Source organism: Pelmatolapia mariae, linkage group LG23 (genome assembly GCF_036321145.2).
Source record: "Pelmatolapia mariae isolate MD_Pm_ZW linkage group LG23, Pm_UMD_F_2, whole genome shotgun sequence".
Classification (NCBI taxonomy): Eukaryota; Metazoa; Chordata; class Actinopteri; order Cichliformes; family Cichlidae; genus Pelmatolapia; species Pelmatolapia mariae.
Window position 1 is genome coordinate 47,834,842 of NC_086246.1, and position 15,069 is coordinate 47,849,910.

Consider the following 15,069-nt stretch of genomic DNA (forward strand, 5'->3'; position numbering starts at 1 on the left):
CAGCCTGTTTAGATAGTTAGCACACACACACACGTGTGCGCACATGTACACACACACACACACGAGCTGACCCAGCAATGACCCTCTAATTAATTAACTCTTCCCTTTCTTTAGGTTGCTTAGAAATCTTTCTCACTCGATCTTACCAACCACGTGCAGCACCTAAAAAAAAAAAAAGGGACACATAAATTTAGAAACGCGCCCTTACCACCCACCCATCCATCTATCCGCCCGGCTGCACACACAATGCACAGTTTCAGCTCATCAGCCCAAATCCCTTCCCACCATCTCTTTCCTGCCATCTAATCCGGCATCTCTCAGAATTTGGCCACTTTCCCTGTGGCCAAAATACACAACTAAGCCTAGCTATTTCCAGACAACATCTATTTGTGTGTGAAGATAATTGGGGAGGCCCGTACATGTGTCTAAGCGTGTTAAGCATATGCATCAGATTGGGAGTCTGTCTGAATGGGTCAGTGTGTTTGTGTCTGTCTCTGTGGGCGTTCAGGTCATGTTTTCCCTGCAGGGTGAATAGTGTACAAGTGGATCTGATTACATGAAGGTGTAGCCTGCAATCAGAAGTGGTTCTGTGGTGCAACCTGTCTGCTGCTGGACTAAACAAGGCCACTGCTAATCATACTGATTGCCACTGTATGTATGTGTGCTCCTTTCAAAAACTGCTGCCAAACTGGTGGGGGGGGGTAACCGAACCAAACAGCTTCCAAGAGTTACTCAATTGTGAGAGGGGCAAGTGGCTTTATTGCGCCACTTGCAATGGTAAAGTATTACTTCTAATTTTACTGCACGACAGTAGTTTTATGACCTCACAGTGGCATATGGCTCAAGCGAGGCTGGCCTGCATATTTTGGTTACTTGGTGATTTTCATGCACACTAACCCTATTTCCAACATAACTACACATTCAAGGTGGCAGGATTATTTTAAAGATCTGTTGTATAAGACTGCATTAAATTTAGCTTGGTGCACCTAATAACTGCCTACTGAGATTAGCCCAAGTTAATCTTTACTGTAATAAAATCACAAAGCAATACATTGTTTTGCTTTACATATGTTACAATGTAAAATTTGGTTAAACAAGTTAAACACCAATTAGATAATTTGTGGTCCTTGCTTTATGGTTAAGTTTGATTGACTCTTCATTGAATAATTCATTTATTCAATGAGGTTTAATAAGGTTTACTCCTAAAAGATAAGCAAGCAGTATAGTTGTTTTTGTACCTTAAACACAACACGAGCAGCAGCTCAAGTTTATTGCTGTTTGTACGCCAATTATGAGCGAGCCAAACCAGTCATTCCAATTAACAGATTCATCCCCACCTGCCAGATTAAACATGCACCCGACAGATACGTGAGAAGATGTCTGATAACACAAGCTGTTCCACTTGCAGAAACTGTTGCTATTGTTCCAAGCCATGGTTACAGTATTAGTTTTCGGTTGTAGTCATATGCAGTGAATTAATCTGCTCTGATTCTTTGTGCTCTAAACATCCCGCAGGGCTGTTGGGAGAAACCTTGCAGGGTGGTTAAACAATCTTTCCTGGAAACCTGAACTGAACCCGTTAAAACAGCACGCCGACTTATCGAAACTGGACGACGCAGATAGAATCCCAATCCCGCTCTCGGTCGTGTTCTTAATCACATCATTAATTTATTGCTGATCCTGCTCAGTAGTTCTCAGTACCAGCACTTGCAAGAGGGCAATGCTCCAGGTGTTTTGTAACATGAGGTGTTATGCTAAGCTCCCGCCAGAGGAGTTCATCACCATGAGATTCAGAGGTAACTCGTGTTCAGTGAATGACTGGATCTGTCGCAGGGACAATGCAAATAACGAGGGAGGGGGGCTTGTTGCTGACAGCGATGACAAGGAGATAAACTGCTCCATGCAAACAAACACATCAAAAACATACCATACGGCTTAGACGTGGCCGGCATCATACCTCTAGCACTGCACTGAATAAGTGTGCATATGTGACAAGACTGGAAAACTGGAGTAAAGATGTATGTTTTTTATGGTTTGAGGTTAAAACAAACAGCACATGCTGCCTTCTTCTCACTGCTTCCTTTACCATTTATACATCGTTTACTCCAGTCGGTATTCGTAAAAAAAAGTCTCATGACTAAAAAAAAAATGCTGCACAAACCAGAAATTAGAGAAACCAAACAGGCATTGCTAAGCCTCTAACTGGCCATGCTAATTATTGATTTTACATTTATCTTTATCAATGTGACTCTTATGCATCTCCATACAAACTTTATGCTCCGGTTCATAGTCAATAGAAAAAATTAGCAGTATATTCGGAAGCAATCCACTGGAAAGTATGAAATTTGTGTGGTTTTTTTCTCTAGATTTATACTTTTGAGCTTGTGGTGAACAAAACAGACAGTGAAATAAAAACAGACACACATGCAGGCAGTGGTGTGAACAGGGGTAACAGTAGCCGCAGGGGTTAGAGGGGCTGTGGACGGGGAGGGATGGGTGTACAAAAGAAGTTTGAAGTGGGACAGAAAGGGAGGGAGAGGAGATTCTGGCCAGCTATATCAAAGCAGGATGAGAGGAGAAGAGTTGGGAGGCGGGAATGACCCTGTGAAGGTTTGCCAAGAGAACAGAGAGAGGGAGGGAGAAAAGAGGGAGAAGGCTGGGACTGCACAGCCAGCCCAAATCCCACATTCAAAGGCATTCTGGGCACATTCCTGCGCATCAAGCACACCATACAGTCAGGCAAAAAGAGTAGATGTCAAAACATCACATAGCATTATCTTGCATTATTTCAGCCAGATCAAGTGTGTTTGCATGTGTATGGCATGGGCGAGAGAAACAATTCCAGTGTGTCGCCTGGGAATAAAGCTGAGCCTGCCTCAACTTCTGACACGACACTTGACTGCACAGTCATGTGGCAGCGCTGAAGATGCTAATTCTACTATTTAGCCCTCTGCTTTTCCCATAGATAACAGCATGGATGCTGCTGTGATCCAGAGTTGTAGTTCCTCTAGTAAAATAAATCACCGCAGTCGTTTAGTGACTGATAAGCTTTAAACTCATATATTTAACACCAAGACAACACCTTTGCGTCCCCAATACTCCATCATTTTTGACTAATATCTGAAGCAACCTGTCATCACAAATGCAGCTTCTGGTAAACTGCATTTCCTCAGTCAGACATGAGCCATTTTTAATATTTTCACACAAATATTGGGAAGGTATATTTAAGTGTTCTTATTATGCAGGCTACATTTAAAGTGTTGTTTGATAGAAAATGTTACAGACTTTATGCAGCTGGGATCAGTGTTAAAATGTCATGTAGCTGTTGTCCATTCCAATATGAAATTTACAGAGAAGTGATCATGGTGCGACTCAGACATGAAGCTTTCACATAATCATTTAATTTTCGCCCTGAATGCCCAGGGCACTGGAAGCGAACGGCATTATGCCCTAAAAACACACAAACAGATTGCAAACAATACTGAAAACTGCTCCACACCCACCTGTGGTACTGGGTCTGAAGGAACTGAAACTCCTCCTTGATGCGGTCCAAAGTTTCTGGGTAGGTCAGTTTCAGTGACTGGGGCGTCCCCGAAGCTGCAGCCGCCGCTGCCGCTGCAGCTGCCACCACTGACGCAGAGGATCCCGGGGGTGCCTGTAGAGGTGCCTGAAAATACATGAAATATTTATTAAAAAGATTGTTGGAATTAAATGTCAAAATCACGTCATTCCCGGTGTCCTTGAGGAATTTGCTACAGTGAATGTTATCAAAGAAGCAAAGGAAGCAATAATCGTGAGCACCGTATCTATTCTCACGTCTGTGAGGAGCTGCTGAATATAGAAATACTGTTATTGCCAGATGTGAGCGGGTCAGCAGAATAGGGCGGAGAGACACAAGAGCTTCTCAGCCAAATGAGCACACTTTGTTTAATTGCAAGTCTGGGTAGAAGAAAAAAGAAATAAAGGGCAAAATAGAGCAGTAGGGGTGCAGAACGGGGGAGGAAAAGGACCCCATCGTGGCCAAAGACCCCTTCCAACCCCTGTGTATAGTCTCTCCTCTCTGCGGGATCCAGAGCAATTAGGAGACTACAACCATAGGGGTAATGCTGCAGGACAGGCAGACAAAAGGGGGCTAAGAGCAGACCTAGGAGGGTGGTCGGGGCTGTCAGTCCATTTGTCTGTCTGTTTGGCTCTCTCTCAAAATAACAGAGGGAAGAAGCAGACAGCCGGTTCACAAGCTTCATGATTGTCATCTAAGATGTTCATTTTTAGCTTCTAGCACTTAAAAAATTATATCGAACTAAAGCGTAAGTACTAAAACTTATATTTGGTAGGCCACAGATTTTACTCTACACAGCGCTGCTTAATCGATACATTTAAAATCTGAAACAGCTGACGATATTTTGCTGTTTTTAAAATCAGGAATTGTACAGACAGACTTGGAACGTTGAATTTCTTAAGTGTTTTCATGATATAAATGCAGATTTCTTCTCTCTTGAAAAGAATAAACCAAAAGTTTGGGCAGTGTTACAATTCCAGCCCAGGCAGATACGACTTGTCTACTAGTGCCACACACATTGTGTTTACCCTGCGGCATTATTTTCTCCTTTGAGTGTAGTAGAAGAGTGCAACTCATTTTTCTCTTATATGCATTCTTAACTGGTAGTCATGTAGCTTTGCTACGTTTTGTCTCGCTGCCTGGGGATTTGCTAGGAAGTACTCAAGTTCCCTGTGCAATGTGGAATATATATGCTGAATGTAAAGGGAGAAAGCTGTGCTCACACCTGCATTCTGTCAAACCCATGCACATAGCAGGCTGTGTGTTTAAGTTAAACACATGCAGGGTTAAACATTTTTGCTTGATTCCATTTTTGGAATGGGGCGATCGTGGCTCAAGAGTTGGTAGTTCGCCTTGTAATCGGAAGGTTGCCGGTTCGAGCCCCGGCTTGGACAGTCTCGGTCGTTGTGTCCTTGGGCAAGACACTTCACCCGTTGCCTACTGGTGGTGGTCAGAGGGCCCGGTGGCGCCAGTGTCCGGCAGCTTCGCCTCTGTCAGTGCGCCCCAGGGCGGCTGTGGCTACAATGTAGCTTGCCATCACCAGTGTGTGTGAATGTGAGTGTGAATGGGTGGATGACTGGATATGTAAAGCGCTTTGGGGTCCTTAGGGACTGGTAAAGCGCTATATAAATACAGGCCATTTACCATTTTTAACGATATACATTTCCCATCCAGTTCTTCCGGAGACTACATTATATATGCTATCCTGTCTTCCAAGCCATCTGACTGGAATTTCTCCATTTCTGAAAGTTTTGAATTGATATGAAACAACAAATAAAACCACACTGAAGGGATAAAGTGACTAGATAGCCAAAAAAAAAAAAAATAGATATCCTTAGTCAGTTCCACTTATGCGATGTAGTTTAATTACACCATGCCAATTAGGACATCACAGCGTGTCCAAAAATAATAAGCTGCCCACCTTGTCATCAAATAACCTAAAAGGTTATTTCACTAAGCGTAGGATTGTGACAATTTTTAATTTGGTTTCAAAAAATAACCCCACAAATTCTGATGTTGTACAAATCAGCAGTGTCTGTGATGCATTAATGATGTATAATTAAAGGCTTAATTACAACATCGCTCAGCTACAATGCAGCGAAACAGTGTGTAAAAGATGTTAAATAAAAACGTGCGTGTCCACATGTGTGCAGACGCATGAAAGAAAGATACACCAAGAGAGGTTTGCCAGCAGGTGAAACATTATCTGAGGAAAGGAAATTAAATACTGAGGAAAGACGGGGAGTGCAAGGACAGAGAATAGAGATGAAATTGGGAGGAGAATTTAAAGAGGGGGAAAAGGTAAGACTGATGAAAAGTAAAAATGGACAGATAAGATGGATGAGACTATTTTTGGAGATACACAGAGAAGAGGTGAATGAGGAAGAATTTTCTAAAAGGAGATTTAAATGGAGAAGAGAAAGGGGGGAGAAATGGAACAAGGAAAAGGAGAAAAGAGAAGAAATGGAAGGAAAAGAAAAATGGCTGATAGAAGAGGGGCTGTGGCCTCATTGTTCCTCTTTCTTTCTAACAAGCTGCTCTCAATCTGTCGGCCAGATCCCCCTCCTAGAGCACAGAAAGCCACACAAACACGTGTGCGCACACACTGCGTTTTTCCCTTACACACTCAAACCCAGTATTACAAACACTCACCCCCACAAAACACACACATTTTGTCGGTCACACATACACACTCCCCACACTCTTCTGATTAAACGCACACGCTCCGCTCATTCTCACGCACGCACACAGACACACGCACGCACACACGGAGAGCAATTACTCTTCACAGGAGGAAAAAAGAACACCAAGGCCATGGCCATTTTATAGGACAGTGGAAGGTGTAAGAAAGAGGGGACTTTTTATCGCTCTCCTTCCTCCTCTACTTCTCTTCAACATATTCTGGACTTTAGAAAAAAAATCCCCCATTTTATCTCATATTCATGTCTTCAAAGGACAGGTGAGAGGAGAGACTGTGCCTCCTTCAAAAAGAGAGGATTTTATCCCCTCCGAAAATAAGGAATCTACCATTCCCCTCTTATGTAAAATTTCAGTCTGTTGGGTTTTTTTTGTTTAGTTTTTTTACACAGATCCACATACAGATGTTGCCTGTGAAACACTAAAGCATCCATCCTATCACAGCATAGCATAACGTCTTAACTCCTCTCCCACGAACCAGTGCTCTTGGTCTGTCCAAACCCCTGATCTGGCAAACAGCTGAGCAGGCTTAAAAGTGAGAGGTCAGACCATTAAGCTGACCTGGTAACCTCTGGGAATAGATCTAGGCGGGGAGCCTCACCTGATAATCCCACGGTCAGTTATTTCCTCCCTCCTCTGCCGTGTCCCAGGCTCGAAGGCAAACAAGAGACATGCCGTCTGCCCTTGAACAAAGCTTACATAGGCTGAAAATCACTGTTACACAATTACAGGCTCGATCTTTTTGTGTGTGATACAATTGTGAAGTCAGGTTCTGTAATACTGGGCAGGGATTGCGGGAGGTTGGATGGCAAGGAACAAGGAAGGAAAGCTTATCTCTGTTATGATCAGAGATCATCTGATTACTCAACTGTTCCGTTAAATCATTAGGAGATTGCTAACATTCTTGTGTAGAGAGAAAAGTTAAAGTTAGAGGTCCAGGACCCTAACTTGCGACCCCATCAGATTAAGTGTATATGCAAACACATACAGACATATTCGCCACTAATCTTTGTCAGTACTGAAAAGCCTAGTTCAGTTTCACGGATTTAAACAAGATCTTTCCTGGAAGAGAGCACAGCCATCCATAAAGACAGATATTATTTAACATCAAACACTGCATCCAAAAATCAAACACAGCAGCATGGCCGTGACAATCCAACAATGTAGCCCGACAATGCAAAGACAAGCAAAATTATAAACGTATGAATAAAGGAGAATAACACAAACTAAGCACCCATTAAAATCTGATGTAAAGGGACCATTACCAGTGTGGTGTTTTCTGAATTATATCATTCCTGTTTTTATTTGAGTTACCTCAAATTACACCACGAGCAGCAAACCGCTATGACCTCACATCCTTGCTCGAACCCCCACGCTCTCAAACAAACATGTGCAATCAGACTCACAGATGAGACAACACACCCACACATGACCATTATAAACATTAAATTTTCCACAAGTATTTACAAGCACATATGCACTTCATTGCAATCACACATGACTGCAGCTCCAACGTCAGTATCAGCGGAAACCTGCAAGATGTGTCTCCGTCCTCGCTAGTCACGCTGACCTACAGTGATACAAAATTCGCAAATGGAGCGGAAATGGGGCCGTCGCTGTCATGAGGTAGTTGTGTCCACTCTGAAGAATGCTTTTCAGTGTTTTCTTTATAAGGATGCAGGTAATTAGGGAAGGAAGAGATTTCCAGTGGACAAAAACAATAACTTTTTTTTTAACTGTAGTCTTCACCACTAAAAAAATGTGTTTTTCCATATGCACAATCCAAGAAAGAAAAAATAAAAGATTTGACTTCCACACTGCAAATCCTGAATAATGCCTTTGCAAAAGAATGCAACCAATGCCAATATTTACACTGCAGCAAAACATGTTCAACTTAAAAAAAAAAGCCTGCTCACAGTAAAACAAGATTAAGAGTCTCAAATAATGCTAGCAGTTAGGTGAGACATTCTCCGCACGACAGCGTCAGCAGTTAGCGGATATATTTACCATGTCCACATTCATTGTGTGTTAGCGTGATTACATTTTCCAATCAAAAGTACAACTCTGTTTGCAAAGGAAATGATGCTGTAGATGTAAACAAAACAGAAAGAATGGATTTGTAAATCAATAACACACAGCATTTTCTTTAAAATGTCACTATTTTATCATAATTGAATATTGTGTGCTGATTTGAAAATTTAATGCCAGCAACACGTATCAAAAAAGTTTAAAACGTGGCAAGTTTGTGCAAGGTGGTGCGTGGCCTAGTTTTTTTTTTTAAAAGCTTTTGTCATATTTTTCGTTTCATAATGTGCCAAATTTCTGTGGGTGGCAGATCTGGGCTGCAGGTAAACCAATTTAGCACTCTGACTCATACTTTCGAGCCACGGTGTTGTAATAGAGGCAAAACGTGATCTGGCATCATCTTGGCGAAATAGAAAAGACTGTTCCTTCTTGGGGTTTTTTGTTGTCTTTTACCCAAACCTGTGGGTGCAGCTCCAAATTATGTTTTCAGGAGTGTCCCTGAGACCATGTGCGGACTTCCATTACAGAATCATGCTTTAATGCAGTGCCGTCTGAAGGCCAATAAAAATCACAGAAATTCAGTCTTGGTTTTCAGTCTTCAGCCTTGCATACAGAGATTATTCCATATACGGTTCCAGATTTAAATCCAAATTCTTTGAAACTTTATGCTGAGCAGCTTAACAGAGTCACCTTCCTAATAAAGCCATAATCTTAAACTCAAAAAGATGCTATATTTCATAGAAAATCCCATTTTGAACATTCAATCTGTATTTTGTTACATTTTACATAGTATCCAGGCTCTTCTGGGTAGTGGGTTGGAAACGAACTATAGCTGAGACTTACTGAAACATTATAAGTAAGAAAGAGAGCATATGGCAATATTCTGACTTAATGCCACTAGAAAAAAGAGTCAGGAGGTCAGGAAAATGATTGAAATCCTTCGTGAGGGGAACAGCAATGTAACAATGCAGTCAATAAATTTGTTTCCACAAATAAAATATATAGACAGGAACCTAATAACACCAGTGAAAGTCAGCAGGATTCACTGCTGGGGAGGCATAAATGTCAACAAAATTTCATTTTCATCCAGCCAGGACTTAATGAGACATTTCAGGCTGGACCAACACCAAGTGGCGGACCAACCGACTCATCCCTCGAGTCACTCTACTTGCATGACTGAAAAAAACCCCTTGCCAAATATATGTTTAATTGTTTCATCGAATGTCGATCCCTCCGTCTGTCTCCTACAACTGGGAAAATAATTTACTGCTGCCTCCCCTCATATAGCTCATTAGTCAGGCTACTAATTACACCGCTTACCCACAGAGTCGATCAGAGTAAACACCCACCAAGCTCTCTCTTGTTGTGTCTCATCTGAATACCACCAAGGACGCAATGACAATAGGTCTAACCCAGAACAGCATGTCCGAATGTGTATCTGTGTGTCGCCACCCTCACACCTACTCATCTCTGAGGGCCACGAAACATGTCGATATCCTGTCCTCTCAAAAAAGCTTTTGAAATTAAAGCCTCTTATATGAAATTATTCAGACATGACTGTCAACATTCGACAGTCATTTGCATTGTTAAAACAGTGCGCAGTGTGGAAGAGAAGTTGCCCCCACACCTCTGGCCCCCCCCGCCACCTTCCATCGAGTAGGTCTCGGTGCTGGAGAAACCTGCTGGTAATCTCTCAATGACTTCTCTTCTTACAGGGGAGGGGTTGCCAGGCACCTGTTTCATTAGTGCCACACATCTTTCTTTCTCAGTTTTCTTCTCTCCCACCACCACCACCAGCACCCCCCCACAACCACCTCCTCATTCCCGTCTCCTTCCTCCCGCAAGCCTCGTTATTCAAATTTCCCTGCTGTCAGCCCACATTAGCAAAGCGCCACAGTTTGCCTGTCAGCTGGCTTAATTGCTGGAGGTGCCTTCTTTTATTAGGTAACCCCCTCAGCTCGTTTGTTCCTTCCGCCGAGACACATCGCCACAACAGCTTGTATAAACCTGAAATCCCTTCAGCCTCTTTTCCTTCATTTTCCTCTACCTTTTCTTTCTCTCTCTAATCGCTGGCTGAGCAAAGCAGGCGAGCTGCAGATCGATAGCCACGCTCTCAGCATAGGACAACACTGGTGATAAAGAGCTAAAAGCATGCTAGGACTACGGAAGTGGGTCTTGCTTTATGCTAGCTCCGAGGGAGAAGAACTGATGACTCGTCTCTCTGACCTTTTCTTTTCTTTTTTTTTTGCATTTTACTCTCATTCTAGATAAAATTAATTCAGCAAGAAATACTCCTTGCTTGGTGTTAGTGGACAATAAGGAGATATACAGGTGAAAATGCATGCCTTTTTTTGGTCTCAAAAGCAAAACAGTGATTCGAAAATGATGTAGACCTTATGATTGAAGCAACAACAGCAGCAACGGTAAAAATCTAGAGATGAAAAAGCCAGAATTTAAAAACACATGGCGCTCCTCCTGCAGCTCTCCCATCTATAATCTAAGCCCCTCCTACCAGACAAGCTGGGGCATAAGCCCTAAAATATTTCTTCTGATTTCTGGCCTCACACTGGATTTGAACCCTAGGTTTCCATCAGGCACATCTTAGCCTTTTTCATTATGTTTGTCTGTTATGCTACTCTAGACTAACTACCAGACCTAAAAAAAACAAATGTCCTTAGCGGCTCAAGCTTTACTCGACAAACTGTGAAAAGAGAGACCAAAGGAGATCCAGAACTCTAATTCCTGTTGTCCCTGCTCTTAAATGTGCTGGGGTGAATTGGCATCAGTGAGGTAATGAGTTAGGCTGAAAAAGAAAGGCTTTATATTAATCAGCAATAATGTCACCTTCACAGAAGTCTAAAATATTTCCATCTAGGATGTTGTGTTAGATTTGCTAACTGATGTCTGTGATTTCTGGAGAGACCTCAGGTGAGTTTTCTATCAGTGCATCTAACATTAGCCACTACTAAATGGATAATAGACATTTTTAATCAGACATAATGACTTAAACTAATAGAAACCAACCCTCCTCCCCTTAGACCAGGACATTGCTTAGAGTAAAATGACAGGTAGGTAATTATGTTATTGCCCCTAAACTCTGATAATAAAAGAATCAGTAAAACTCCTTTTTTCTCCAAACAGATGGACAAGGAATACCTGACATCTAACTAGCCATCCAATAATCATCACATTTATCTTACATGTCATTAATGTATATTAAATGGTTAGGGTCAGTGTAGGCCAGAACACGAGGAAGTTTCCTATTTAAATATATTTTAATATTATGTTTCTGATGTTTTTCTTCTTTGTGTTTGTGCGTGTTTATGCCACTGTGGCTGATCTGAATGAACACTAATGGTCTAAGACAGCCAGACATGCCTGCCATGACCTATGCACTTCTTTCCTATTCTGTTTTTGGCATCGCTCGGACCCTAAAATAATCTGAAAACAGACACTGAATTCTTCCATGTGGTGTTAATGCTATTTTGGCATAGGGATCTAATTTGTGCACATAATTTTACTTTGATTAGCTGGTGAAAAGTTCAGCCCTGGCATGCAGAGCGTTCATTTTCCAAGATGTGCAAGACGTGTGATTGAAAAGTTAATTTCTGATTTGCCTCTTGCACTTTTTGAAGGTAAGAGTCATTTCTAGTAGAATATTTGAAGCTCGTGATTACCAAGCACCTCCTGTATTTGAAAGAAGGAAATCGGGAAAGAAGATCTGTTGTAAGAAACTCTCACAATTCAGGTTATTTTACCTGCTGACTGCCAGATACAATCGCAAAGTCTCTTTCTTAGAATGTGAAAATACATGCAGCATTTTACAGTCACCATTTGGCAACTATACATGTCAGAATACATGACTGCGTGTTTGTATATTATATGGGTCACTTCCTTCAGAGCACACCAATATCCAGTGATGACAGGTTACTGCCAGCCTAGCATTTCAGAGATTAAACAGTTTGCTGGGTTGAGTGGCCCTTCACTCTGAGGTGCAAACAAGAGATGCTGATGGCCGTAGACTTCCTTATGACGGCTGCCTCACATGGTACCGTTAAGCTCTGTGGAGAGTTCAAATCAAAAGGGACCGCTGCCCTAAACATCCCACCCAGACCCGCCGCAGTCTGCTACTCTCACCCTGGGACGCCTGCCCATACATTAAGATGTGGTTTCTTAGCTCTCACAGGAACACAGTGAGGAGAGGCTGGATGAGAGGGATTGGGTTTACAGCGCAAACCACAGACCCACAGTCTGCCTCCTGCCCTGCCTTCCTGCACTCAGCTATACTACAAGCACAGCTGCTGCTAGTGTGTAATCTTTCTGCATGTGCTGTATGTTTGGGACGGGCGCTCCAATAATGTAGTCTTTCCTACAAGGAAGTATAGGTTGAAATGTTGAAACAGACATAATGGCAAACCCACAAAAATCCAAACGATGTCTTTCTAGTCTCCACCTGCTTGACTGGATTTGTGAAACGTTAATTACAATGGCGTACACACACATTCCCATGAACTTTTCAATACAAGGGACGTGAATGTCAAAACACTGTCAGGGGTGGGGTGCAGGGTGGCATGACTGAGGGATGTAGAGGAGGGTTAGGCAAATGAGCAGGTCTTAATTGATACTTCACACAGCTGGAGGACCAGTGTTTATGTATTTCAGCCTGCTCAAAAGCTCTCCACATAAACTCCACTAAAGCAAATTAAACCCATGCAGCACAGATTTTCTGTCCTAACCTTGCAGAAATCTATCTCAAAACGCAAACACCTTGTCATTTTCTCTTTTCGTTTATTTTATTTGATTTTTCTTTGAGCCCACGTGCTGTTACTGAGATCGTTTGGCACTAGCGGTTATCTTCTTGAAAAGGGTTTATAGTTTCCAGCATCACATAAGTAAATCAGGGCGATGAATCACTTGATATGATGGGAGGGGAAAAAAAAGCAAAAGCAAAATTTGTAAAAACAATGAGTGGCACTTGAGAAGGGCAGGCCATTAAGGGAAGGTGACATGCCAAGCTGACTCACTTCCCCCCCTCATGGTTCACGAGGAAAGCAGAAACAAACACACACACACTTCATCATCTGGGTCAAGTCCACAATAGTATGGAGATGGGAGGTTCTGCGTTTGTGGTGGTGGCCACCAAGGACACGAGATTTACACACAAAGGCAGTGGGTAAAGTTGGACGTTGTGTGAGTGGGGCTTTGCCTTACTGACAACAATCTTCCTGACCTTCACAAGACAAAGCCTACACCCAGCGTTAGTAACGAAGGCAAATAATATATGTTCTAGAGAAGAGCCTGAGGAGAATCACACTTCCCATACAAGAGAGTCCCCGGAAATACACACTGAGGACAAAAGACAAGCAATTTTGACTTGCACTTTCTCGTTGAGGTTCAAAAAATGTTTCAATCACACTGAATTTACCTGCTACTCAGTCTGATACAATAATCTCAATAAGCGCGTGGTTACATAGTAGCTAGCTTACTTACCGGTGGTCGGTTCTGGGGAAACATTGTAGCCGCCGACTTGTGAGTCTTTGCGTTTATTTTTTGTCCTTTCCCCCCCTTTTCGGTGCCGAAAGCTTCGTCGAAAAATACGAGCAGTCGATGTACTATTGTTGGTCTCACAGAGGCATTTGGCCGGATTTCAAAGATAATAGCGAAGCTAGCCTCGACTCGCTCATTCCTCGCTTCAAGACTCCTTTGTTCTGGGTTATATCTCCAACCCCACACCGCACCGCGCTCGACGAGTAGTAAGGACGGGGAGAGGAGGAGAGGGAGAAACACCCGGTCCAAGGAAGCTCTCCTCCAAGTCCTCAACTTCACGCTTCCAGCAATTACACTGAGGCAAATTGTTTCCCTCCTCTTCGATAAATATATATATAAATATATATATTCGCCGTCTGTAGCGTAAAACGCCAGAGAAGGAAGGGGGAAATGTGGTTTGCTTGTGGCTTCGGAGACGGACACACCACCAGCACACTGAATGCAGCCGCAGCCTCTTTTGTCTCGCTCGTTGGCCTGCACTCTTTTCACACACAACACTCCCAGTCCCTCACTTCTCTCACTCCCCCTTGCTCTGATCCTCAATGGGACATTGCATATGAGTAGCTTTCTTTGAGGAAGTGGGGGCTGGGGGGGACCTTAAGACACGGTTTGCTTCACAATTATCAGCCTTAAGATTTTCTATTGTTCTTTTAACAGAATGAAATATTGCACATATAGCCTATGCAGGATATAAATAGAGGGCAAATCAGAGCATTTACACAATGCTGTTCTTCAAACAGCCTGATGATATTTGCCAAGAAACCTTAGCATGACTCTTGTTAGGGATGCACCGTAACCAGCTTTACTCGCATCCAGCGTCGGAAATAAAGACGTATCCGCACAATTGGGAATTTTTTAATTTTATAAAAAAGTCCAAAATGTATTTAGAAAGAAGGGATTCTGAGGAATTGTTCAGTGATTGAATGAAATCTCCACGTGGGGCTCGGCCTCGGCACGGTAAACACTGGTAAAACGAGCCAATGAATATCGAGAACACCCACGTGGGGTGTGGCGACCGTTTGCCGATTGGAGGGGACAGCTAGCACAATGCTCCACGCGTCAATCAAGCGGGGCTACAACCGCTCCGTCAGGTTAACCCTTTCCTGGCTTCGTCTAGTGATTGAGAAGGCGAGGAGTTGTGTGGTTGCTGTATCAAGACTCAGTGGTTTTCCTTTTTCTCCCCACAAACTCGGCAATGCATTCGAGAAAAAAAAACCTTACACACCCCTCACCCCGCCTTT

General features: G+C 42.8%; 1 protein-coding gene across 5 annotated transcripts in view; it reads right to left on the reverse strand.

Annotated features, from left to right (window-relative positions):
• tle2a (TLE family member 2, transcriptional corepressor a) overlaps positions 1–14,323 on the reverse strand; it is a 35,954-nt gene extending 21,631 nt beyond the window's left edge. For 3 of the 5 annotated variants that reach the window (XM_063466230.1, XM_063466228.1, XM_063466227.1), the window contains exons 1-2: positions 13,772–14,323; positions 3,504–3,667 (exon numbers count right to left, since the gene is read on the reverse strand). In XM_063466230.1, the coding sequence (XP_063322300.1) occupies positions 3,504–3,667; positions 13,772–13,795 (188 nt within the window). In that variant the 5' untranslated portion in view covers positions 13,796–14,323. The remainder of the gene's footprint in view (positions 1–3,503; positions 3,668–13,771) is intronic. The other 2 variants (XM_063466231.1, XM_063466229.1) reach the window with 1 other exon arrangement.
• Between the last annotated feature and the right edge of the window lie 746 nt (positions 14,324–15,069).